The sequence below is a fragment of the Cervus canadensis genome, chromosome 12 (assembly GCF_019320065.1).
Source record: "Cervus canadensis isolate Bull #8, Minnesota chromosome 12, ASM1932006v1, whole genome shotgun sequence".
Lineage (NCBI taxonomy): Eukaryota > Metazoa > Chordata > Mammalia > Artiodactyla > Cervidae > Cervus > Cervus canadensis.
In genome coordinates, this window is record NC_057397.1 from 76,779,792 (window position 1) to 76,806,335 (window position 26,544).

Below are 26,544 nucleotides of genomic sequence, written 5' to 3' on the forward strand. Positions count from 1 at the left end.
CACAACCAGTGAAGCCGGCAAGTGAGAAGCCTGCACGCGCAGCTGGAGAGCAGCCCCGCCCGCCCCAGCTAGAGAAAGCCGGAACAGCAGAGAGGACCCAGCACAGCCAAAAGTGGACAAAGAAATTAGTTTAAAAAATGAGTAGGAAGTTAGGTTAAAACGAAAAAGCACTCCTTGACACGCTGCTGGGTTAGCGGCAGCCCGTTTGCGGCTGCCCGGCTGTGGAGGTCAGCGGGTGGCCTGGTCGGAGGCAGGACTGCTAGGCTGAACTTGGAGCAGGGAAAACACAGGCGGGTCACCTCATTTCTCCGTCTGTCTTCCCGTCTCTGAAACAGCGATGCTGGGGACAGCTTGAACTAGACGGCTGGAAGTTTTTACCAGTTAAAACAGTTGAGTGATTTTAGTTACCAGTTTGGCTGAGACCTTAGAAGAGGTGGGATGGATTCTCACAAGCCCCACAGAAAGCATGGCCGTGATGTGTGTGCAGGGAGTGACTGCACACTTCCTCACCTTCGGTTATCTCTGCTCCTCCCGGGTGGCCCAGCTGGTGGAGGATCCGCCTGTAGTGCAGGAGACCTGGGTTCAATCCTTGGGTCGGGAAGGTCCCCTGGAGAAACGGCCAACCCCCTCCAGCATCCTTGCTTGGAGAATCCCACGGACAGAGGAGCCTGGCGGGCTACAGTCCGTGGGGTCGCAAAGAGTCGGACCCGACTGAGCAAATACACTTTTAACCAAGAACGGGCTTGACAAAGAGCAGCCGTTGCTGACCTAGCCCGATCGTCCTGAGATCAGTCCCAGAGACATGAACCAACTTCAGTTCAAAGTTCTGCATCCATGCTAGAAAACAGTGGTCGTCAACTGAGGATTGCATTTGTTCTAAAAACCAACTGAGGAGCATATTTAGTGGTATTTTGATGGAGCTTCTGGCACAATCTGGCAAAATGTATTACATGATCATAACATCAGTAGGAGTTGACATTTATTGAGAGCTTACTGTGTGCTCAGCCCTTAACATAGAATCTCTCATCTCATCCTCACAATATGACACGTACATTAATATTCCCATTTTATAGATGGGAAAGTTGAGGCGCTGAGAAGTTGAGTGCTCTGCCCACGGTTACACGGCAGGTGATGACTGTGACCTGGACTCGAGCCCTGGTCGGTCTGGTTCCACAGCCCCCTGAGTGATGATGAACACTCGTCATCAGGAAGGCAGGAGTGGGATTTGGGGACTAACGCAACTGAGTCCCTATTCCTGCCTGAAAGGTGTATTTTCTTTCTCTCTTTTTTCTGTCCTTTGGCCATACCACGCGGCACGCAAGACCTTAGTTCTCTGACCAGGGAGCGAACCCATGCTCCCTGCAGTGGAAGTGTGGCGCCTTAGCCGCTGGACCACCAGGCGAGTGCTGCTCGCTGCCACCTGAAGAGCACCGTTTACTGGCCTGTGCCAAGTCTTGGGGACCAGGATGGAGGACAGGATATGATGTTCGCCCAGGCTGCAAACTGCTGTTCTGAGGAACGAGCAGAGCTCTGCGTTTCGGGAGGAAAGTGCCGGGATGCGGTGCCCTCTCGTGACAGGGGTGCCACGGGCCAGGTGGCCGGGGTCAGAGCCGCCCCTGAGCAGTCCGAGAGCTGCCTGGCCCTCTAAAGAGAGCAGGACCAGCGCCGCCCTGTCCTCTAAAGAGAGCAGGACCTGTGGACTCGGGGCCCAGCACCGGTCCTGGGAGTCCCTCTGTGTCCTCGGCGAGTTCCATGAACCATTCTGGGCTTGTTTCTTCACCTGTAAAATGGCACTTGGAGGGCTGATTCTGCTAGGTACGGAATGTAAACAATGACATGTTTGGAGAAAACTCTTTGAGCTTCTTGGAAAGGCACTTTGCAAGCCAGAAGGGTACCTTTCTTGTGACTCATCAGAGGAAGAGATCAGAACTTGAGAGGCTGATGTTGTTTCTTATTCCTCGGAACTGGAGACCTCCTAGAAAAATGCTCACATGGAGGAAGAATTCAGTGAGAAATCTCAGATCTAACGAGATGAGGGAGGCTGACTTAGGGACCTTCCTGCCCTGACCTAGTGTTTACATCTTATCCCAAGGATGAGATGAGGGGTTTCAAAAGGCCTCGTGAGTGGTTACGCACACATCATTAAAAGTGTTTAATAGGACCTTGTCTGTCCGTTCTACACACAACTGAGTCATTTTGCTGTAACTACCACAGCATTGTGATTCAGCTACACTTCAATAAAGAATTAAAAAAGCAAAGTGTGTGTTAGGGGAATTCCCTGACAATTCAGGGGTTAAGACTGGGCTTCCACTGCAGGGGGCAGGGGACATGGGTTTGATCCCTGGTCTGGGAACTAAGACCGCGTGCTGTGTGCTTGGAACAGCCAGAAACAGTAGCGGGTTTTGTTATGTATCCTGAATGAGCTGATGCCGACTCTCTGGGTAGCATAACTCACTGTGTCCACTTCTGGCCCTTGGGTAATGTCGTGTTAATTACACAACACTGGCTCAAGGCAGTCATGAAGACAGCGTGATGACTGATTTTGTAGCAGTGATCCCCATCTGTAGTTATAAGGTAGTATTTGTGTGATGTATAAATTGCATGAATTTTCACCTTCCCTGGCATTTTAGCATGACTGGAATGTTTTCTCTTTCTTAGCCTATATGAGCATAAAATAGGCAGAAGCCAGGTGCTTCTGTTTAAAGTTTGATGGCATGGAAAGCTCTCTAAATGTAGAAATTAGATCTGCGTTATTTTTAAACCATCGTCATTGCTTTGCTGTGTGATTTTTTTTTAGCCTCTTATTTATGGGCCGCGCTGGGTCTCCTTGCCGAGCTGAGGCATTCTCCAGCCGCGCTGAGCGGGGCTGCCTGCTCGCTGCACAGATTCTCATTGCGGAGCGCGGGCTCGGTCACCCTGCAGCGTGTGGGATCTTCCTAGACCAGGGATTGAACCCATGTCCCCTGCATTGACAGGCAGATTCTTAACTACTGAATCACTAGGGAAGTCCTGCTCTTTGTTAGAAATCTAGCTTGAGCACATTAGGGCCTCCCTGGTAAGTCAGCTGGTCAAGAATCCACCTGCAAGGCAGGAGACCCCGGTTCGATCCCTGGGTCGGGAAGATCCCTGGAGAAGGGAAAGGCTGCCCACTCCAGTATTCTGGCCTGGAGAATCCCACAGACTGTGTAGTCCACAGGGTCACAAAGAGTCGGACACGACTTTCACGTTCACTGTGAGCACATCACTGTCACCTTGCCAGCTTGCTTCCTTATCTGTCTCTTGAGTATGACAACGCCTGCCTGATTCACAAGGGGTCTTGCTGGGCTCTTTCTGATGGTGCTCGGTTCTGATCAGATGTAAAGTGTTACTGTTATTATTTCTGCCAACACTCCATCATGATTTTAAGTACTGCCCCTGAGATACGGGGCTCGAATCAGGCATGCTTCCTTCCCAGGCGTTTACCTTCTCAGTTCACTGAGGTGACAGGACACGCAGCGTACGTGGGACTCTGCTCTGGGCTGACCTGGCACGAGCTGTGAAAGGGCTCTGTTCCTGATTCCCAGAGCCCTTGCTCACTACCCTCCCGAAAAGGGGTCTTGCTGATGGAACGTTTGATGTGTCCGCTAGAGAAGATGGCCAGCACGGCTTTCTGTTGTGTGTGTGTGTGCGCGTGCGCACGCGTGCATGCACGTGTGTGGTCTCAGAGCAATTCCCTCTGGCTCCCCAGATCACACATGCTCTCTTTACGTTAACCGGTTGTTTTTTTAAGTATAGAGTCTTTTTCTATTGCAGTAAAATATACACGACATACAATTTACCATGTTAACTGTTTAAAAATGTGCAGTTCAGTAGTGTGAAGTCCATTACACTGACCAGTTCTCTATTCTTTCTATCACCATCTGTATTATTCCCCTTGTTCTCATCAGGCTGAGAGGATTCAAGCATCTTCTTGAAGCAAAACCACATGAAATGTCTGTTATGACCCTATTTCCCGTAAGAGCATACGTATACAGCTGCACATGTGGACGTCATAGATTTTTTGCAAGAATACGTAAACAACTATTCGTACCGTGTTCCTTTGGGAAGTGGGGGTTGGAACTTCGCTGGCGGCCCAGTGGTTGACTTCACCTCTCAATGCAGCGGGTGAGGGTTGCGTCCCTGGTCTGGTCACTGTGATCCCACATGCCTCGTGACCAAAAAAATTAAAAGCCAAGTCATAAAACAGAGGCAGTAGTGTAACAAATTCACTAAAGAGTTTAAAAATGGTCCACATCAAAAAATATTTATCTTAAAAAAAAATGGGGGTCAAGGAATTTCAAACCCCTCCCAAAGTAAAAACAATAGTCTAGCACACGCCCACACACACAAGTCTCCTGGCTTCAACGAGTTCATCACCAGTTACCCAGCTTGAGGTTATGCACTTTTGAAATTTTTTAATCTACCGAGGGCGTGAATTTGTTTGATTATTTGAATTTTTAATTATAAAATAAATCCAGACACGAAAAGAAAATGCAGTGTGTTAGCTTTCAGTGGTTCCTCTCTTATTTTCTTATCCTTTTAGACTTGGGACCTTTCAAGGGTGGGTGAGTAAGAGTGACTTCCTCTGAATTCTCTGGTCCCCAAGGACAGATAATGGCCATTCCTGGACATCTGGAAGGGACAATAGCTTGGGTTGAAAGCACATCGATGTCAGTGCTGTTGCCCAGATCACAAGGCTCGCGCTGTCAGCCACACTGTTCTGCTGGCTGTGTGTTTTAATTAAACTGTTTACTTCGCCTGAGATTTATGACGCTGTTTTTAAATGAGACTGTGGTTTCTAGCCCTCTTTTGTTCTCTGAGTCCTGCAACCCGCTGCAGTTTTCCACGAGCTGTTTTTTTTGAAAAACAATTTCTGCCTTTCTTATCTGATGGACGGTAATTTCGTAGGGATTATTAGCACCCTGTGCTCCGGAGTGTTTGTTCTCCTGGAGCTGGAAGAGGAAATTGTCAGACGGCTCTTTCAGCAGCTGGTTCGCTGGCCGCGGATAGAATATTACAGAATCACCTTGACTCTAAAGCCTGTGAACCAGCTGTCTGAAATGAATGACGGGAAGGTGGCTTTTGTATTTAAATACTCCAGCCAGTGGCATAGAAAATGCAGTTAAAACAGAGATGATTCTTCTTCCCAGGGGTTCAGTGTGGATTGATTTGGACTCTGTCTTCACAAGACTCTTCTGCCCCGTGCATCTCAAGGCCCAGGGTATCAGATGCATCAGCTGATTTTTCCCATCAGTGAGGCTCTGTGCCCTGCTGTGTTCTAGGCGCTGGAATTACAAATCGGCACCTCCCCCCAGCATCCCTCACCCCGTCTGACAGTGACGCAGTGGGGTGAGTGCTTCACTAGTGGGCGAGCAGAGGAGGGAAGCTCGTTTTCTGATTTGGGGTGGCTGGGAAAATGTTCTCAGGGGAGGTGCTTTTAAGCCGAATAGCAAGTAGAATTTTTTTTAGCTATTACAGGCTGGAGGAGGGGGTGTTTGAAGCCAAGGGGTGTCTGTCTTGAGGGTAGAGTGCAGGATGTCCAGACTGTGAGATGGACATGCCGGTGCACACGGGGCAGAGACGGTGAGGACGCTTGGAGGGGCCGCGCTCACTGCAGGCCTCCTGGGCCGGGCGGGTGCAGGCCTCATGGAATCCGAGCCGAGACTCCTGCAGCCGCCAGAAGGGGCTGACCCTGTTCTGGGTATTCTCGGAGCGCGGCAGCTTGAAGGAAGAACTGAAAGGCTCGAAGGAACCCGACCCGGGCCTGCGTTGGGGGCCTCTGGCCGTCTCTTCCCCTCTGCCCTCCCGGAGCTGGCCTGCGCACCCACCTCTTCCCTGGTTGCCGGGTTTCTCATCCCGAGGATGTTTAACCTGTGTTCTAAACACCTCATGTGTTGGCTTGGCCAGAAAGTTCACTTGGGTTTTTCCGTAGCCTCCTATGGAGGAATCTGCACGAACGTTTGGGTCAGCCTGGTGGACAGTCCTGGACGCAGGGGTCTGCGCGGGGGAACCGCCGGGAACCAGGGGCGTCTGGCCGCGAGCCCCCACCCTGCCCCCTGCTCTGAACCGGGACCCTCCTCACTGCTCTGGGCTCCTCACTGGCTCCCGGGTGGGCTCCGCCTCGAAGGAAGGCTCCCCACACAGACAGGGCTGGAAACTGACGGCCCTGTTCCCGTGTTGGACGGAGCCGTCCTGCTGGGCTTGGCCGAGGGCCGTCCCTTGAGTGGGGAGAATCCTCTGGCTCTGGTCCCCTCGCCGAGCAGCCGGTGGGCGCGCGGGGACCACGGTGAGTCAGGGGCTCTCAGCCAGGCTCCGCCCTGGGCGGGGAGAACCAGCTCCGGGGGGTCTGCAGGCTGCCCGGGGTGGCCGAGGTGTGGGAGGTGGTCTGCAGGTGCAGGGGGTGTGGGCCTGGCAGATGGGGTGATGGGTGTGTTTGCAAGGGCGGCTCAGTCCTGCTCAGCATCTCACCGGGTCTTCCTGGAGATGCCATCCCAGGGAGGCTCGAGTGTGCAGAATTTCTCTTTTCCCACAAGACTTTGAAATATTGCCTCCTCTACCTGCTTCTTGGGGATCATGCATATTCGTGTATTAAACACTGTGGAAATTTGTAAGCAGTAAATTGAGTTCAAAGAAATGGAAATGCTTTTTCAAAAAAAAAAGAAAGAAAAGAGACACACATGCAGGGGAATCCCCTGGTGGCCAGTGGTTAAAGTCCGCGCTTTCACTGCCGAGTCCCTGGTCAGGGAGCTAAGCTCCCACAAGCCACACAGAGTGACCAAGAAACAAAACCCACATATACACCCACACAACGGGGATTAAACTTGGGAAGTGGATTGCCCCGGAAGTGAAAGCATATACATGTTTTTTTTTTAAGATAAATTCCTTAATATTAGATGTTCACTAAGTCGTGGGGTGAGAACCCCCACTTTATTTTGTGAGAAGTTTCCCTACTTTTTAGAAAAGGGTGTCATTTCTGTTAGTGTCCCTGTATCCTTATTTGTTCACCAAATATTTATTAAGTACGCACAGTGCCAGGCAAAACACTTGGTTATTTAGCGTATGAAAATTCTTATCTCTTTATTGGGATAGTTTTCCTGGAATTTTTCATGCTCATCTTTAGCATTCTGTGTTTCTATTACAGAGAAACAGATGGTAACAGTTATTGAGCATTTTTAACCCCTGGTAACATGTCTGAAAAGATCAAGTTCTAGGCTGCCTCCCAGATCCGAAGCTTTTTCTCCTCGATATTGCTGCCTGCTTTCCTCAACGTGGAAACGCACCGGTCCTGGTGGGCTGCGAGGGGAGTGACCAGAGCTGCCTTTTACACCAGAGCGGCGTGAGGTTCAGAGGGAGGCAGTCCTGCTCCAGAATTAGCACCAAGCTCAGTGCCGAAGGGATAGTAACGGAAAGGCTCTGTTCTGTAGTGTTCAAAGATAAACATTACCTAATACATTCTTTTTTTAAGTTGGAAAGTTTACAGGAGCCGAAACTTGTCTCTTGGCTCATAACATATTCCTCCTCCACCAAATTATATAGCAGCTTATTCCACATTTCAATTTCTAAATAAATTGGTCCTCATTATTCTTAGATTCTTGACAGACATCTTGTCTAAGAATTAATGTTTTGCATTCTGCCACTTTGAGCATGTTAAACAAATCACTCAGTGTCATTGTCACTGAATTAATTAGAATGATTCATGTGATGACTTTAGCACACCAATGTGAGCGTGCTTTTTTTTTTTTTAAATTAAGGCTCGTTTACTTCTTATTAATACTTACAGCTCTCCTTTTATATCATTTATGACTTTAACATTAGCAGCCTCAGGGAGCTGTCGTGAGGATTAATACCAGTAAAGCAGTCAGCGCTGCATGGCTTTTAGTAAGGGCTCAAATGCTGTCTTTATCCTTACTGACCAGCTTTGCGGCAGTGTGAGGAGATAATCAGGGTGGATGCCGTTATCCTGGTTTTGCCAGAAGGATGCTGATGCTCAGGAGTTTGGTCCTCTGGGATTACTGGCCATCAGGATGAGAGCCAAGTCCTGGGTGCCTGACTGTCCTCATAAGTAACATTTTGGGGTTCAGTATTTCAGCCTGTGAGTTTGTGGAGGATGAAAGCATTCAGGCCACAGCAGTTAAGTCACTCATGTGAAAATGCTTAGTGCAGTGCTGAGCATATGGTAGGAACTCCGTTAAAAGGGTTCTTTTTGGGAACTTGCTGGTGGTCCGGTGGCTGAGTCTGCCTCGAAATGCAGGGGATGTGGGTTTGATCCCTGGTCAGGGGGCGGGGCTCCCGCGAGGCGCTGAGCAGCTCAGCCTGCGTGCCCGGGCGAAGACGGTGCGTTCTGCGGCCAAATCCCGATGCAGCCAGACAGATAGATAAATACTAAATAGAATAAATGGTTCTTCTCTCTACGTGCACTTTGTACCTGTTAGGACTCTCATCTCTCTCTCTCTCCCTGCCCCCCTGTCGACGCCCCAGCTGAGCACTTCATCCCCAGACTTCTCAGGAGCCTCCATCTTCAGCAGTGGGTGACGGTCTTCACTCAAGCTGCCACAGTCAAGATTCACCGACTGGGTGGCTTAAACATCAGCAATTCCCTGTCCTACAGTTCTCGGGGCTAACGGTCTGCGATCACGGTGCTCCTGGGGCTGTCCTCCTGAGGCCTCTCTCCTTGGTGTGTAGATGGCCGCCCTCTCCCTGTGTCCTCACTGGTCCTCCCTCTTGGCCTGTCTGTGTCCTGACCCCCACTTCTTGTAAGGACACTACTCCTGTAAGTCCAGGGCCTGCCCTACTGACCTCATTTGCTTCTAATTACCTTTTAAAAGAGCCTGCCTCCAAATGCAGTCACATTCTGAAGTACCAGGAATTGCAGCCTCAACGTATGAATTTTAGGGGAACCCAGCTCAGCCTGTGACAGTGGTGAAGCAAGGAAGAGCATCTTGGTCTCAGAGCTCCAGCCCAGAATGTTCCCAACCCAGAGTCACAACCCCTGGGATATCACAACCTGTCACATCCCCTTTAGTGCACTCCGGCAGGCTCAGTGGGTGAAGAATCTGCCTGCAATGCGGGAGACACAGGAGACCTGGGTTCAGTCCCTGGGTTGGGAAGGTCCCCTGCAGGAGGGCACGGCAACCCACCCCAGTGTTCTGGCCTGGAGAATCCCATGGGGAGAAGAGCCTGGTGGGCTGTACAGTCCGTGGGGTCACAGAGTCTGACACAACTGACCCGACCGAGCTCGCTCGCGCATCGGGAACCTCGGGCAGGAGCAGGGCCTGGCCCCTCCTGCAGGAATGGGGGCGGGGCCTGCTCTGTGTCGGTGCTGCGCTGAGCTCCTGGCGGTTAGCAGACCTTGGGCCCCGTCTCAGCGTCACCGAGGACAGGGCGGTGCAGCTGCCTCCGTCTGACGGAGGAAGAAAGAGACGCTCACCCAGTTTCTGCGTGGTTACGCAGTCAACCCCACTTCTCTACAGCATTGAGATAATGAAGTAAGGCGCACGGGAGTCGCGTGGGTGAAGCCGGGGATGTAGCCCGCCAGGCTCCCCCGTCCATGGGACTCTCCGGGTGAGAATACTGGAGTGCGTTGCCATGTCCTTCTCCAGGGGTCTTCCTGACCCAGCGGCTCCTGTGTTTGCACCACTTGCCCCAACCGGGAAGCCCTGGTCTGTGCAAAGAGCCTCACAAGGCGCTTAGCTGTTGCCCCTGGGAAGGCGAGAGCAGCAAGGGCAGGCATCTTTGTGCGTTTTCCGACTTCAGTCTCTACTGCCTGGACGTCCCTGACGGGCCGGTTGGGTAGACGCTCATTCGTGTTTGCTGTGTCACGGAGTGAGTTCAGAGGGCGTGCATTCTCAGTGGTCTGTGATGAAAAGGAAGTACCTGGTTTCCGCAGGTTTCTAGAAGTTTACTAGTTGGTCGGTTGCAACCGTAAGCCCGCTGGTGGAGAGCGAGTGAGGGAGGGAGGTGGGGTGGGGTGAGAACGCTCTCCACAGTGACTCGGAGCTCGTGTGTCAGAGCTGGGGCCTGCCTCCCTCCCGTGTCGTTCTGGATCTGCGGGTGGGGTTGCTTTCTGGGGCCTCTGGCTCTGACCTGATGGAAATGGCCCACTGACATAAAGGTATTAGGATGGCGCTCTGATGTGTCTTGGGCTTGAATTTCATTACTTCTCTCTGGGACTGATTCAGTGATGCGTGTTGTCATCAGAATTCCTAAAGTGATTGCCAACTTTTCTTTCCAGGCTCAGGCTGCATGAAGAAAAGGTGATTAAAGACAGGCGACATCATCTTAAAACCTACCCAAACTGTTTTGTCGCAAAAGAACTGATTGACTGGCTGATCGAACACAAGGAGGCGTCTGACAGAGAGACGGCTATTAAACTCATGCAGAAGCTGGCGGACCGGGGCATCATCCACCACGGTGAGCGAGGTGGCCACAGAGTAATGAGACAAAACGAAGGGCTATACTTTCTATTTCATTTTATTTAAAAAGGAATTTTAAAAAAGGAAAAGGGTTTTTTGGCCGCACGCTGTAGTGGGTGGGATCTTGGTTCCCCAACCAGGAGTTGAACCCCTACCTGTGCCCGGGAGTGCAGCGTCTTACCCACGGGACCCCCAGGGAAGCCCTGAATCTTCTGTTTCAGATGTGAGCCCACCCATTTAAGAAACAGAGCATTTACTTGGTCTCTTGTGTATCTCTGCCCAGTTACATTCCCTTCCTTCTTCCAAGAGGCATCTGGGTCTATTTCTGTGGACTTCTTTATGCTTTTTCATTTCTGTGCATGCGTCTCTTAGCAGTGTGACATGCTGTTTTAGGTCACTATGGAGATGCATGTTTCTGCTTCGCATCCTGTTTGTGGGATCCACTCACGCTGGCAGTGTGTCTCGTTTGCTCCTTTTCACGGCAGTGCGTACCACATACCGTTTGGCCATCATACCGTCATCCGTTCCACGGGCGGACGTTTGGGCTGTGTCCGAGTTCTGCCGTTACTCTGTTCCAGTGGCCATTCCTGACCGTATCTCCTGAAACGTCTAACCCTGGCCATGACCTTTCACGTGCTGCTGCTCTCTTGGGCTGAAATGCTGACATCTCCCCTTTCACTCATTTTCCTCTCCTTCTTCAGGTCTCCACGTGCATTCAGACTCTTCAGAGAGGTGTTCTTCCCCACGGCGGGGGTTCTAGGTGCTCTTTTGATGTCTGCTCAGCTCTTTTGTAGCCGAATCACGTCATGTTTTAATTACGTGTCGACCTGTCTCTATCTCGCTAGATTTCACATTCTTTAAGGCTGATGCCTGCCCTATTATCATGCTCAAGAAGAGTTTGTGGAAAGAAGGATGAGTTGAGTTTTGTGACTCTCTTAAATAATGATGATGATGATAGCTCATAAAGCTGAGCACTTTTCTGTGCCAGGGACTGTGCTAAATACATGTATTAGATTGTAAAGTAGTATGCTTGAGAAATTAGGTAATAAAACAAATCTTGATTAGCATCTTCCTTCATCTGAGTAATTAATAACAGGTTTTTTCCCCCTTATTTGCCTCTCTGTGTATCTTGTCTTTCAGTGTGTGATGAGCATAAGGAATTCAAGGACGTCAAACTCTTCTACCGCTTTAGAAAGGATGACGGCACCTTCCCCCTGGACAATGAAGTGAAGGCCTTCGTGAGGGGACAGAGGCTGTATGAGAAGTAGGTTGAGCGTGGAGCTCTCTGCTCCAACCTTGTGGGGCTCTTTCCTCTTTTATCATTTTGACTTCAGCCCGGCTCTTCCATGACGGATGGTTGCATAACTGTTCCTTTTAATATGAGAAAACTATCACTCACTTTTTTCTCTTTGCCAGAAATTAAGTCGATTTCATAAGATTCTTCATAAGGAATTTATTTCAATAGCATTTTCTGTATTTAGGTCGATTTAACAAAATCCAAAAGTGGAAGCAGAAGCCCGGCCCTTGGCGTTTGCCACCCAGCGGTGCAGTTGCCTGCTCTCTCTTAAGGGTTGGCGTGTGACTTGGAAGCGTGGGCTTGTAAACGGCTAGAGCAGCATTGTCAAGTACGGGGGAAGTCCAGGTTCAGGTCAAGAGATGAGCAGTGAGAGACCTTGAGAAAGCAGAGTGGGTGAAGAGGAACGATCCCGCAGCTCTCTGGAAGAGGCCCCGAGTGGTTGATGGACCTGGACCCTCCCAGTGCTTCGTCTCTGAGCTGAGCTGCTCTCTCTGTGGTTCTGTTCCCATCCCACCTTCCTTGCTTTTTTCCAGGGCAGCCCTTAGAGAAAGCAGCGAAGGGGCAGTGGCACCGTCTGCTTAACTCTGACTGCCTTTCTCAGACGCATTCATGACATGAAAGCGCCTCCTCTGTGGGTGGGTGCGTGGGGCAGAGGCGCCTGTCAAGTACCACGATGGTCAGGAGCCAGGCCCGGCTTGAGTTCTGGCCGTGGGGCCTCACCCTCTGAGCCTCAGTGTCCTCCTTTCCGACGTGGAGGTGGTGATGGCGCTGCTCGCTGCTGCCGTGGGAACTCCAGGGACCATCGTGTCAAGCGCTTCAGGGCTTGGCTCGGTCCCTCTCGTGTGCCGTCAGATCCCGCGGGGGACAGCCGTCTCGGACACTGACCTGACGCCGCGCCCACCCGGGGTCCTGTCTGTCCCGCCCTGTGGCGGTCTGTCCCCTCCCCCTGGTGCTGGCTGTGCAGACGCTTCCTGCCCCGTCAGTGCTGGTTCTCCTGGCCCCCTGGTCGCCTGCGCTCTGTCTCCAAGTATATAAGCGCTCCTCTCCCTGACCCGTGTGACCGAACGGGAGGCCCCGTCGGCACCTCCGTCTGTGTCCTGGAGTGTGTGTGTGCGTGCCGTTGCTGCTTTCTTAGTCCCTTTTGGAAAATTCTAGTGGGTGTTTAGCATTTAGGCTACCCTGCTGGTCCGTTTAAACTGTTAAGATTTTATGTTGTCAAAAGCATGCATGGCGGGTGTTCCCTTTCGGCCCAGTGGTTAGGATGCTGGCCCACCCTGCTGTGGCCAGATTCAGGCCCTGACCCGCGGACTGAGATCCTGGAAAAAAACAAAGAAACATATCATTTCCATGGAAGGATGCCAGGGATTCTGTAACCCTCTTTTCTAGCTATAGATTATCTCCTGGGACCTGGGTAGTCACCTTATGGGAGCCGGGGTTAGCAACAATTGAGACGTCTGACAGAGAACTTTTGCCACTAGTGGGACGGGTGTGCTAAGAGAAGTTGAAGGAAGCTGCTTGTGGCGTCCAGAAAACGCTCACCCAGCCCCACCCCTGCTTCTCCATTCACCCTAAACTCTGTGTCTCTGGCCATCCACGGCTCTCTCCTGCCTCTGGGCGCTTACTATCCATGAATTATTCCGCACATACTTAGTGAGCCCTCCCCACTTGGCAGGCACACTTGCAGCCCCTGGAAATGCGCCTGGATCAGAGGCGGACGAAGCCTCTGCCCCCGCGGAGCTCGCAGGCTAGTTGAAGAGGCAGATGTTGAAGGGATAGCGTGTGAAGATGAGTGTAGTTTAGTACAGGGTTCACAGTGATAGAAAGAGAGCTAGCCTTCCCGAGGCGGGTGAGGTGTGTTGGGACCTGACATCCCTAAGAGGCGGCGTTTGAATGAAGTGTGGATGTGCTGGGACAGCTTCCCGGGTGGACGGTGCAGCCAGGGGAAGGCTTGGGTGGGGATGCGCTCAGCGTATTTCAGGACAGCAAGGAGGCCAGAGCATCTGGGGAGAGGAGGGGGGTGAGCGGTGGGACAGGGACTGGGCCAGGCTGCCACGGTACTGAAGTGTTCACGTGTGACGGGAGCCCGTTGGAGGGTGGGGTGGCCCCGGTGGTGACCCGATGTGCTTTGCATGTGATGCCCCCTTGTCCAGCAGACTCTCTGTGCCAGGCTCAGCCTCTCCCTCACTCACTCTGACTTCCGGGCTTTGTGTTCAGTATGACCTTTCCTGAGCATCCGTCCGTGTCCCCTTAGGAGGGACTTGGGTGATGTGCCTGTGTGTTTACCCCATGAGGGGGCTGTGTGAGGCGTTCACCTTGGTGCGTCTGCAGCATTAGACTAAGAGGTTTAGGCAGAGGAGTTGCTTTATCCTTCTTTCTATTGCCTGCAGGTTCACCTGTGTCTCGCCAGGCATAGATGGTAAATAACTTGCTAGAAAGGGTGACTAGACTTTTGATCCCTGGACGAACTGACCAGTGTTGCTGGACTTTTTTGTGTGCAGTTGGCTTTTTATCCACTAGTGTTGAGTGTCTCAGTTCCAAGTAAATTTCCTTTCTCAAACTGCTTGTAAAGTTAGCACTAGGAGAAGTCATTTCATCAGCCTTTAACCTGGCATGACCTAACTGTCACCTTGCAAATCTTGGCTCCTACTGTTTTCAATTGCCAGAATGCGTATGGAGCAAACTCTCAGCCCTTTGGAACTGATAGTTCAGTTTACCTTTTTGATCAGTTTAGTTTAGCTGTTTTTAATGCATTTTCTTTGTTTCTCTGGCCATCTGTTTCATGAATCTCAGCATGGATTATTATTTTCTAAGTTGTGGATACTTAAAAAGATAACATTGAGAAATGTTGGTTGTTATTATGATTCTCATTTTCAAGAATTTTTATTATTTGAGAATTGACTCTGGGACTTCTCTGGTGGTCCAGCGGGTAAGGCTGTGTGCTTCCACGGCAGGGGTCGTGGTCAGGGGACTGACATCCCACATGCAAGCCACAACCAACAGCAACTGAAAAATTCACTTATCCGTCTGAATTATTTCACCAGATCCCATGTTTAGGATATTTGTGATACTTGGGAAAGAAGGTCTTGCAAAATATATGTTCCTTTAGTTGTTTCCCTTTTAAGATAATAATAGATAATACTGTTGATTGATAGATGTATATCAAATGTCTTGACTAATCCATTTTATTTAATCATCATAACAACCTCCTACTTAAATGCTTTCATTGTTCCCATTTTATAGATGAGAAAAATGTCACAGGGAGAGGTTAAATCTCTTATCCAAGGTCACATCATTAGTAAAAATCAAAACCAGTTGGGTATGATCCCAAGGGTCCAGAGTCCAAACTTACTGTTACTGCGCTATTAGTGAATCTCTTCTGTTTCCTTCAGTGGAGATTAAATGAATGGAGTCAGTATTTACTTCAAAAATATAACATGGAGTTTGTGAGTATATGAGTATAGCATTTTCTATAAAAATTTACTGAAAATATTCCAGGATTTTAAAGTAGACATAGGAAAGGAGGTAAATCATTCATGGTAAATCTCTGTGGTGTTCTGTAAATATAATAAAAACAACGACTTTTATTTGTACATTAAGCTTCTCAAAGCACTGTGTTTAGGTTATTTTATCTGAACCTCCTGCATAGAGTGATCATAGAATAATAAATCATAATAGTAACCATAGTGATGATAGCATTGTTGTTATTCAGTCACTTAGTCGTGTCCGGCTCTGCAACTCCATGGACTGCAGCATGCCAGGCTTCCCTGTCCTTCACCATCTCCAGGGGTTTGCTAACTTACATCCATTGTGTCGATGATGGTATCCAGTCGTCTCAGCCTCTGTGGTCCCCTTCTCCTCCTGCCCCCAGTCCCTCCCAGCATCAGGGTCTTTTCCAATGAGTCAGCTCTTCCCATCAGGTGGCCAAAGTACTGGAGTTTCAGCTTCAACATCAGTCCTTCCAATGAACACCCAGGACTGGGCTCCTTTAGGATGGACTGGTGGGATCTCCTTGCAGTCCAAGGGACTCTCAAGAGTCTTCTCCAGCACCACAGCTCAGAAGCACCCATTCTTCGCACTCAGCCTTCTCTATATGCTGTGTGTTCTGTGTGCTCAGCCGTGTCCGACTCTGTGTGACCCCGTGGGCTGTAGCCCGCCAGGCCCCTCTGTCCGTGGGATTCTCCAGGCAAGAACACTGGCGTGGGCCGCCGTTCCCCTCCAGGGCTTTACACGCATAGTGAATAGTAACGTGGGAGGGTGGGGCCTCACCTCACTGTCCCAGGAGGAGGGCGTCTGGACCCCGAGCGGTGGCGGCAGCTCCGTGTCACTCCCGCTGCTCCGGGGGCAGGAGACGTCAGCCCGGATGGCAGGTACGTGCAGCCTCCCCACCTGCCCCAGCCCCGAGGGCCTGGCCCCTTGTCAGGATTTCCTTTGCGCTCTCCTCTGGCCTGTTTGTTCTATGTTATTAATAGGCCTTTGTGTAACTTGGGGGTTTCTGGCTGGTTTTGCTGAAACGTGCTGCTTGGGGGCCCTCTGCCTTTCTAAGCCCTGGTGCTGTCCACCTCATGGATTTGTGGGTCCACGTGGATGGGTTGGTTTCAGTGTGGGCGCAGGGCTACCCGAAGTAGGAGCCATCCCTGCTGCTAGCTCCCGGGGGTCTGAGACGGAGAGCTGTGCCCCGGGCCTGGGCCAGACGAGCCATCGGGAGGACTTCGTCTCAGCCCCGCAGGCCCCGGCGCTTCAGCAGGCTTCCCCCCGCCTTCCCACGCAGCCGTGGACCAAGGATGCAGAGATGGGGCGCACGTCTCCCGTGGGGCCTTCCAGTTCCGCACTCGCCTCTACACAGACACACGGACACATGGTCACAAAGATTCACAGATACACACTCACAGACACACGGACTCATGGACTCACACACTTACACACTCATAGACTCAGTCACACAGACACACAGACTCACAGACACACAGACTCACGGACTCACAGACTCACAGACACATGGACTCATGGACTCATGCACTCACACACTCACACACACATAGACTCAGTCACACAGACACACAGACACACAGACTCATGGACACACGGACTCATGGACTCACAGACTCACGGACTCACAGACTCACAGACACTGAGACGCACATACATACACACTCATAGACTCACGGACTCACAGACACATGGACTCACGGACACACAGACTCACGGACTCACAGACTCACAGACACACAGACACACACTCACAGACACATAGACGCACATACATACACATTCACAGACTCACAGATACACAGACAGATGCAGAGACGCACGCACATGTGCACACACGCATAGACGCACAGACACACAGACTCACAGACGCACAGACAGACGCACAGAAGCACAGCATGTGGACGGATCGCTGGTGTTCCCAAACAGGGCAGTTCTTAGTTTTCTAATAACACCTTTGAAAGGAGGAACAGTGTCAGTAACTTAAAGAAACAGCACAGAATCTATATGTTGCCTTCAGATGGTAGGTGTTTTGAATGCATGTTCCAGACTACAAAGCTTGATTGTCTTGGAGCACTTGGCACCGTAGATCTATTTCAGAAAAAGGGTGAGCTCAGGGTAACCAAGCACTCTGTGTCCTAATAAACAGAGTCAGCCACACAGAGCACGTGAGTTGGGGTACAGTTTGGACCATGCTTACTAAGACTAATAGTTGAAATGCACATTTTTAAACTAACCTTGATATCATCTTCAGGTGTAGAGGAGACTTCTCAATTTTATTATTATTTTTTTAACTGAGTTTTTATTTTGGGGTATAGTTGACTTAGAATGTTGTGTTAGTTTCAAGTGTGCAGCTAAGTGAATCAGCTTAGACACATACATGTTCCATTCTTTTGCAGATTCTTTTCTAATATAGGTGATTATAGAATACTGAGTCTAGTTCCCTGGGCTATACACTGTGTCCCTGTTGGTTTTCTATACATATTTTGTATGTAGTACTGCGGATATGTTAATCCCAATCCCCTAATTTCTGAGACTTCTCAATTTTAATTTAACTTAGTCTTAACATGGAGTTTAATCCATTCTAGGTCTGGTTCATAAAGGCATTAGTTTTTCATCCGGAGGGTCCTAGTTTTCTTGTTATCAGTCTCTGTCTCCGGTCTCCAGTAGTCCGTTTATTCGGCGTAAGGGAGCGCGCTGGTTGAAGAATTAAAGTCCCAGTGTGCCCTTAGGCGTCTTCCAGTCCCCTCCGCCTCCTTTATATTCTCTGTCCCGTAGACCTGAAGAGAAATATGAAGGAAAAGCCGTGTACAAAGGGGAAAAGCCCTTTTGTGTATTTTATCTTATCAGAGCTTTCTCTACCCTGTGCCCCTGAGAGTTTTTTCCTGTTCCCTCCCAGTGGCTGGCACAATAAATATTTGTTGAGTGAACAAAGAACTCGACATGCAGTGATTGCTATGAGCTGCTGAACTGGTGCCATGAAAATGCTAAAGAGAGCTTGCTTCTCATGCTAAGCGCCGGGAGTCGGAGGTGTACCTTGCCTTGCCTCTTTAAAGCTTACAGAGCATCCTGGCCATTAACATGCCGATGCCTGTGCAGCTCTCTCAGATATACCCAGTAGGCACCGTTCATCCCATTGGAGAGACGGACACACAAGCTGAAAGAGGTTTAGTGGCTAATATGATGTGAAAACATGGAGCCGGAGTGTTTTTTTTTTAAAGAGGCTTCAAGTTTTTTTCTCTGTCTTCCTGCATTTGCTTAATAAAAGTGCTTTCCAAACTGGGATCTTGAGGTCCGCAAATTGATTCAGGTTTTATGTTCAAAATAGGTCTTGATTATGCAGACTGTAACAAAATTACTTCTAGTGTGTTATATACAGCCTTTCACAGCTCACTGGTGCTGCCATATGAATTAGTGGTTTCACAGGTTCTTGGAGTAAATGTTTCCTTCTTGGATTGTTTGAAGGGTATCCTAAAATTTCAGTGTAAGTGGATTAAACATTGTTACCTTCTGTAGCTGTTTGGTCAGGGTGACAAGGCATGGTTTGGACGCTGTGTGACTCTTGTGGAGAAATGTCAAGAGTCTTGCGATCTTATCTCGCACGCTAACGGGTTCACCTGCACCACTTCCTGGATGTGGGCAGGAGACCTCCGGGTCCAGGGACAGAGGACAGGTCATCGTTCTCATAGCGAGAGCGGCGTCACTTTCTCAGTGGTTCTTCCAAGCCTAAGCTCCCGAAGGGCAGCTCGGTGAGGTGCTGGGGATGCCTGCCAGGGTGGGGGCACAGAAGAGGAGCCCCAGGCTCAAGTAACCTTGTAATGTCTTCAAGCAGAGCTGCTTTCCGGCCCAGAAGAAGACATCAGCTTTATCCCCCAGATCTGTTCACTGTGCACGCCTGCTTGAAAAGATGGTAGGGGAGTTGGAGAGGCTGGAGGAGGTCTGAAGACGCTGGGGATGCTGCTGAGGGGCTCACAGGGCATCACTGACGCTCAGTGTAAACCAGGCCTTTACGTGTGCTTTGTCAGTAAAGCCTCCTGCACCAAGGAGAGAAGGACCGTGAGACTCCCTTCAGCAAGTACGGAGGTCGAGGCTAGAGGGCTGAATGAAGTGGCTTACCTTCCTCGAGCCAAAAACCAGGAGGAGCGTTTCAAACCCTGGTTTCCAGCCCCAGGGCCCATGAGCCCACATGGAGCCAGTTTTCAGTTTTCAGCTTTGAGTTTGCACATTTCTGCAGCTTCCATCTGAGGTTACGGCAGGAACGAACACCACTCAACAATGGTAAGCAGAATGCAGCCTGATAGAGTTTTCAGTGGGCCTGCGAGAAGCTTTCATCACCTGGTTCCTACCAAGGCCTTGTGCCTGGATTTGGAAATCGCGTTTCTTCCTGACTGCTTCTTGGCAACGCCGCGCTGTCCCTCTCGTGTGGTAAATACGTGACAGTGGTTCTGGTGCTTTGTTAACATGCAGACAGGCAGCAGGTCAGCCGCACTTGTCAGGAGTCATCAGCCCTAGATCGTCATCTACAGATTTCCAGCCCTGGTTGATTATTCAGAAATGACTTGATTTAGAGGTAGACACACCTAGCTGCTTCAACAGTAGACTTGATTCACCAACGGAGATTCATTGCCGGTCCTTTCTGCCAAGTTTTCCTAATCTTGTGTAATCACACGGCAGCGAACCAAGCTCTGTAACCTTGATTTTGCCAATCAATCTCTGTAGTTATTTTTCAACTTGGTGGAATGGAAAAACCGTCTAAGATTTCTGGGGTTGGAGAAGCGTGTGTCAGAGTTCTTCCTCGGCCACTTAGCGAGACAGTCAGCCTTCCTGAGTGTGTCTCTCATCTGTAGAATTGGAAGAACAGGCGTAACTCGCAAACTTGCCGTGAGGACTAAACGAGGTCACGCTGAGCAGAGTCTCCCCTCGTACTGGCTTTGTCGAGTTTCTGATAAATAAGGGAAAATGCTTGTCGTCCAAGTTATCCTTGCGTGACCCAAGCTGCATAAAGACACACGTGCTTGTATGTACGAGAGCTGGATTCTGCGCCGTGAGAGGAGCCCAGCCTGTGTGCAGGACATTTCATTTGTCTTCCAGACTCTCCTCTACCCTTTACCATGAGGTCGGGGGCCCCGGGGCTGACTCATGGCCGTGTCAACAGGCTGCGTTGCCGGGAGGCCCCGGCAGGAAGTAGGTGGACGGGAGGGCTCTGCTCTCTGCTCCCTCCGCATGTGAGGGGCCCAGCTCCCATCAGTAGCCTTTCCGTAACACCCGACACTCCCGGGCTCTGGACACTGCCCGCCCTCTTAATCCCGGGGCCCGCGGTTGTTCTGGTCGCGGTCCCATGGGCTGGGGCCTTCACCATCTCCTCTAGTTTCCCGTAACCCTGCCCGTAGCTTGAGTGGTTCTTTTATGATATACTACCTCCGTGGTAAAGAATCTGCCTGCAGTGCAGGAGACATGGGCCCAGTCCCTGGGTCGGGAAGGTCCCCTGGAGGAGGAAATGGCAACCCACTCCAGGATTCTTGCCTGGAGAATCCCACTGACAGAGGAGCCTGGCGGGCTACAGTCCATGGGGTTACAAGAGAGTTGGACACGACTGAGGACTGAGCGTATAAGGAAGCTCCCAGGAACCTCCTATTAGCCCATTTGTAACTAAAAAAAAAAAATACCATTTATTTGTCTGGCTGCGTCAGGCCTTAGTTGCAGGGTCTTCATTGCAGCATGCTCGATCTTCCTTGTGGTAGGCAGGATCTAGTTCCCTGACCAGGGATTGAACCTGGGCCGCCTGCATTGGAAGCTCGATGTCTTCGCCATTGGACCACCAGCGAAGTCCAGCCCATATGTACATTTTTGTAGTTTCCTGCTGGGACCCTGATTGGCGGAGCCTGTGAGACCCTACCCAGGATCTGAAACGAGTCCTCTCCTATCTCCTTGAATGGACAGGCGTGCAGAATTGCCCCACTCTGTCGGTGAACAATTCACTGGCTCTTTCTGTTTCGTTCTGAGCACATACCATGTGACGATGTGATGGTCAGAGCTGACGTGGGGTACTCTCCCTCTCGCATGAGTATGGAGTATGGTTGGGTTATAAGAAGCTTTTTTGGCTTGCTTTCTGCTCCCGTATCAACCTGCATTCTAGCTCAGCCGCCACACCAGCTGTTTCTCCAAGATGGTCGTGCTGAGGTTTCCATCTCTCCCGCTCGACTAGAAGCCGTCTGGGGTCGTGCACCTTGCGGTTGCGCACAACGTCGGAGCCTCAGCGTCCAGCATAGCGCGTGTACCAGATAGATGTTTGCTGAAGAGATGAACAGGTCAACGCATGCACGGCCAGCCTTACTCAGGAGCGAAGTCACTGGGCGGCCCCTTTCTGTGCCAACCTTGGCATGTGCAGATTGGACTGAAGCCAGGGGTACATACATGCTCGACTAAGATCACTATTTGTATTGACTCATTGTAGGTTCTGATCACAAACATTCAAAGGATAAGAAGGATCATTACCACCATCATTTTAAGTCATCGATTATGGCCATACTCACAGCCATCAGGACTCATAGTGAGGCTGAATCCACAGCCACACTCGGGACTTCTGTGCATTAGAAAAAGTACCTCACCGTCTTTAGAACACACCATGCTAAATATTTTAATTCTTCCTGCACTTCCAAGAGGGAGAGATTTCCCCCATCAATTTACGAGGAAGGAAGGAAGGAAGGCTAATTTGAGATGGGCCAAGTTACCTGCTTTAAACCTCCAGTTGCTAAAGAGGGACCCTGGCCGAAACTGCAGCTCTTTCCTTTCCCACGAACAGCATTAAAAGTTAAAAATCTCAGTTCCTTGAGCGAACCTGTAGAAGTGGAATCCTGTGTCCGGCGTGCTCTGAATCCAGTGACTCTAGTTCGCTCCGAGTGTCAGTTGATTCCATCTGGAAGAGATGAAGTATGCGGAGTCTTCTAGCGGAAACGGCTTCGGTCTGTCTCTAAGTGTTAGTCTGGAGTGAATGATCCAGGCGGTGGGGCAGGGCGAGGCGCTGCCAGGCCTTCTGCAGTGAGGCCTGAGAACACCCACGGAGCAGAGGAGGAAGGGCCTCCTGGGAGAAGAGGCTCTGATTCGAGCAGAGTGAAAGCGGACCTCCAGGATGGCAGCAGTGGGAGGCTTCTGGGGGAGTGGGGTTGAGGTTGGAGCTTATCCTTCCATTATTAGAGGCTTTGTGTGGAGGCTCCTTGGGTAGGTGGCGTTGTCTTTAAATGCAGAGATGACTCCAGGGGTGTAGATGCTTTTTTGTTTTCTTTGCTTTGTTTGCTAAATGGAAACATCCCTGCTTAATCACTTCTTCATGCAGAGCTGGGGAGTGTCAGCCATGGCTTTATTCTACCAAGTGGGAAACACCAAATTGTCAGGAAGCATTTACTAATTTCAGAGCCCCTAACAGAAGGCCTTCAGACCAGAAGGAAAGAAAATCCACATAGCATTTTTAACTCTCCTGAAGTCAAATGTGTCGTCCAACTTTAACTAGGAAGTTACACGTATTGAAGTATAGTGTATATACACTTCACGTGAGTGTGCAGCTCCCTGTTCACAAATTGAACACACATACGAACAACTATCCGAACGATATTTTTATAAAATTGTCCTCCGTATTCTACCATGATTCTGTCTCCTAAATAAGACTTTAACTTTTACTTCAGTGTTAGCATTCTCTAGAAATAAAATTTCCTTTGAAGTGGCTAAACATTTGCTTTTCTGCATTTTATATGTCCTCTCCCCAGCGTGCTTGGAGTGGGTCCCTTTGGCTGGTTGGGAGGTGGGCCCACCTGGGAAGGAACGACAGGACTTGCTGAGGGTGAACCTCCAGGGAGGTGGGTGCTGGGGGGGGTGTGTGTGTCTGCGCCCGCGTGCATCCCTTGTTCACTGCGGCTTGGCACCAGGCGCTGTGCCCGATGCCACGAAGATTAGCTCTGACTCTGACCGCACTGTGGAGCTGAGCGTTCTGCCTTCATGGCACACAAGAAGGAACTCGGGGTCCCGGAGCCCGACCCCAGCTCGGAAGTCACGGTCCAGAGGTTCAGACCGGAGGCTGGCCCCCACTGCCGCTGCCGCCCTGGACCCGTGGAGAGAAGGGTGTCGTCCAGCCCAGCTCCAGACTGCTCCTGCTGGACCGGCTATCGCTGTCTGCAGAGACCGCCCACCTGCCCTGGGCCAGAGACGCGGGGGACCGAGCAATCTCTCCTTGCCCGCACGTGGCCCTCCCCAGCGCAGCCTCCCCTCTATCCGTGCCAAGAGGTGGCTGAGTCTCCACGAGCATCCCCGTGAGCACCAGCGGCTCCAGTTCACTGGGCGTTTTCTCTCATCTCTTTTCTCCTGGACTGAGGTTATCGACTGGCCCTTTGCTCGTGATGGTCCCCGCTGGTTTCTAGCAGGTGGCTGAAAGCAAAGTGGACAAGAGCAGTTTCAAGCTTTCCAGAAGTTTGGGAACCTTGCTTCGTCATCGTCCTTCCAGAGCAGGAACCTTGACTTGTTCTTTGTGTCCCAGTGACCGATGCAGGGCGGGGTAAATGGTGATCCGTGTGTTGGGAGGGGGTTTGTGATGGCACAACGGAAGACCCTGGTTGAAAGAAGAGAGAAGAGACTGCTTCCCGTTCTTTTCCGTGTAACCGTAGCGAATAGGCGGGACCCAGCAGCCTCTGTCACAGCCTGCTGACCTGCAGAAGGTAGCCCCTGTTTATGGGTCCAGTTTCCTGTCATTCCCCTACCTCTTTAAGGCATACTCATTTGATTTTCCCTAGTTGGTATTATCTTTATTTTTTTCTCAAGTACTTTATCTTACCCTTTCTAACTGTCTTTCTTTGCCTTTTTTCCCCCTTTGTTTTTGGCAGCAAATCCTTCTATTTTCTAATAATTATGGACGCATCCAAAATAAATAATAACCATTCCCTTAAAAGAAGCCTTTATAATCTGTTTGAGAACGCAGTTGCCCTTGACAGTGGTTTGAAAGCCTCACAGAGGTTTGAATCATTTTGAATTCAGTGTAGAAGTGCTTGGTTACTCTCCTTGTGTAATTTTTTGGTTATGAAACCGTAGCTGAATGCAGCCTTTTAGGACAGCCGTGGTCTTGGAATTCACACTCGGCTTCTGCCTGAAGCTGATTCAACTTCAGTAACAACTGAGATGTTTAATGCATCCACACTAAAGGCTGGTGATATTGGGCACAGCAGCACTAAAGACCACGGGGAACGTGAACATTACAACTCCGGTTCCGAATTATCAGCCTCGTCAGAGCACAAAACCGGCACTGAAAAGTTCTTGCTTTTTTTCCCGAAAATTTAAAATAGCGAGCAGAGAGGAAGGGATTTTACCCTTCAGAGATAATGACGCTCTGTCACTGCTGCTTGTGGCACACCGTGGCGTCAGCCAGCTGATTAACAAATATTTGCCCAGTACCTGGTGTATACTGCCTCCCGGGGCTGGGTTTTCTAAGAAGTAAAAGCTCTGAATGCATGGTGTCTGTCCTTCAGAAGCTTCTAGCTGAGCTGAAGGGGTAAAAATAGTGTGCTAAAAATTGAGAGACTTTATATGAAACTATGGTATTGACTTAAAGTTCAAAAAAAGGAGAGATCTGTGTGAATTACTTCTAAGTTAGGGTATTTTCAGAGAGGGCAGTAGTTTCTCTAGCCCTCAGAGCCCCTTTGTGCAAATGAGAAGCAGATGCCCTTCTGCCCTTTCCTTCAGACCCCTACCATCCTGCTTGTCCCCCGGGACGGCTCCTCGGGAGCGGGCCCTGGGTCTCGGGCCTCGCCTGTCACTGGAGCAGGCTCCCTTGTGCACTGAGCTTCCTTTTTGTGAAGAACGGTTTAAATTTTTCCAGGGAAAGAGAGGGAGGAGGATGTGAGGGAACAATACAAGTAAAGAAAAATGATGAGAAAGAGTATGTTCTGTTCAGTGTATAGTATGAAGCAAGTGGAGGAAGGTGAAAGGTATTTGTTGGCAAAGGGTGTACAATGCTGTTTTTCTTCCTTTTCCTTCACCTTTTTTTAGTATATACTAGTGTTTTACTGATATATAGTAGCCAAACAGCTTTCGGTTTACTAGTTCCAAACCAAATGATTATGAAAATTTTGTCTGTTTATCCGTATCACATCTATTCAATAGAAAAAAAAGCATAGTATTCAAAAATAATCAATGCTTACATAAACATTTCCCCATAATTCGTACTTTCTTCCTACTCACACAAGTCAGTGTTATTTTTTCAAACTGTATTTTGGAAGCATACATCTAAATATGTGATTTATACATGGGGAGCAACTGTGTTATACTGAGTATTAATATAAGCATTTTGTCAGGAACAAGTCATCTGGTTAAATATAAACTTAACCTTAGGGACTTCTCTGGTGGTCCAGCACTTAAAGACTCCATTCTCCCAATGCAGGGGCCCAGGCTCAATTCCTGGTCAGGGGAGCTGGACCCACACACCACAACTGAAGACCCTGCACATTGCAGCTAAGACCCCACGGGCTATAACTCAGTCCTGGAGCAGACAAATAAATGAAAAAATAATTAAAACATAAGTAAAGAAACTTAACCTTAATGTAACTTCTTTATTGATAAATCCCCCCCGCCCCCCAGTTATAAGCATAGTATATTCTGTCTGGGGAATAATGTGAGTGATAGAGAATTCTATTAAGAAGAAAGGAAAAAGCATCCAGAAACTGCCCCCAGGGTAAAGTAACTCAATATTTGGATGAATAAATTTTTAGTTTCTAATGATTATCATGTATATAATTTTATGTTTTGCTTTTCAGAGTGGTTTATCATTACATTAACACATGACTTTTTTGGAAGCTTTCTAGACTCTGAAGCGTCCTTTGGGCCTCATGGCCTGTGGGTCACTTTGGCTCCCTGGCTAGCTGTGCCCTGGCGCACGGTTCACATGCGTTCCCACGTTACAGGGGCCTTCTCGGGTCTTTTGAATTTTTTTCAGTGCACAAGGAGATTACTATCAGCTGACTTCTATTCCTGTTCTGGCCCCTAAATGCAGCAGTTCCTTCTATTGTGACGTTGCCTTTCCCCTGGGCTAAAGTGAGCCTGGGAAATATGACTCAGATATATATCCAGGAAAGGGTGAGCGCAGTCACATGCCCAGTAAAATCAGTGGGTACTTTCAGGAGGTGAGTTTTGTTAATGCCTAATACCTCAAGGTGGGCGGCAGTCCGTGGGGTCGCCCAGAGTCAGACGAGACTTAGCGACTGAGCCACCTCCGCCAGCACCTCACAGGGGCTCAGTGGTGAGGGGTCCGCCTGCCGGTGCCGGAGACCCAGCTTTGCTCCCTGGGTCGGGAAGGTC

At 49.9% G+C, this 26,544-nt stretch overlaps 1 protein-coding gene across 1 annotated transcript in view; it reads left to right on the forward strand.

The window, feature by feature from the left end:
• Window positions 1–26,544, forward strand: part of DEPTOR (DEP domain containing MTOR interacting protein) — a 106,700-nt gene that overhangs the window by 38,050 nt on the left and 42,106 nt on the right. The window contains exons 2-3 of the mRNA XM_043483335.1: window positions 10,250–10,428; window positions 11,571–11,694. Of these exons, the coding sequence (XP_043339270.1) occupies window positions 10,250–10,428; window positions 11,571–11,694 (303 nt within the window). The remainder of the gene's footprint in view (window positions 1–10,249; window positions 10,429–11,570; window positions 11,695–26,544) is intronic.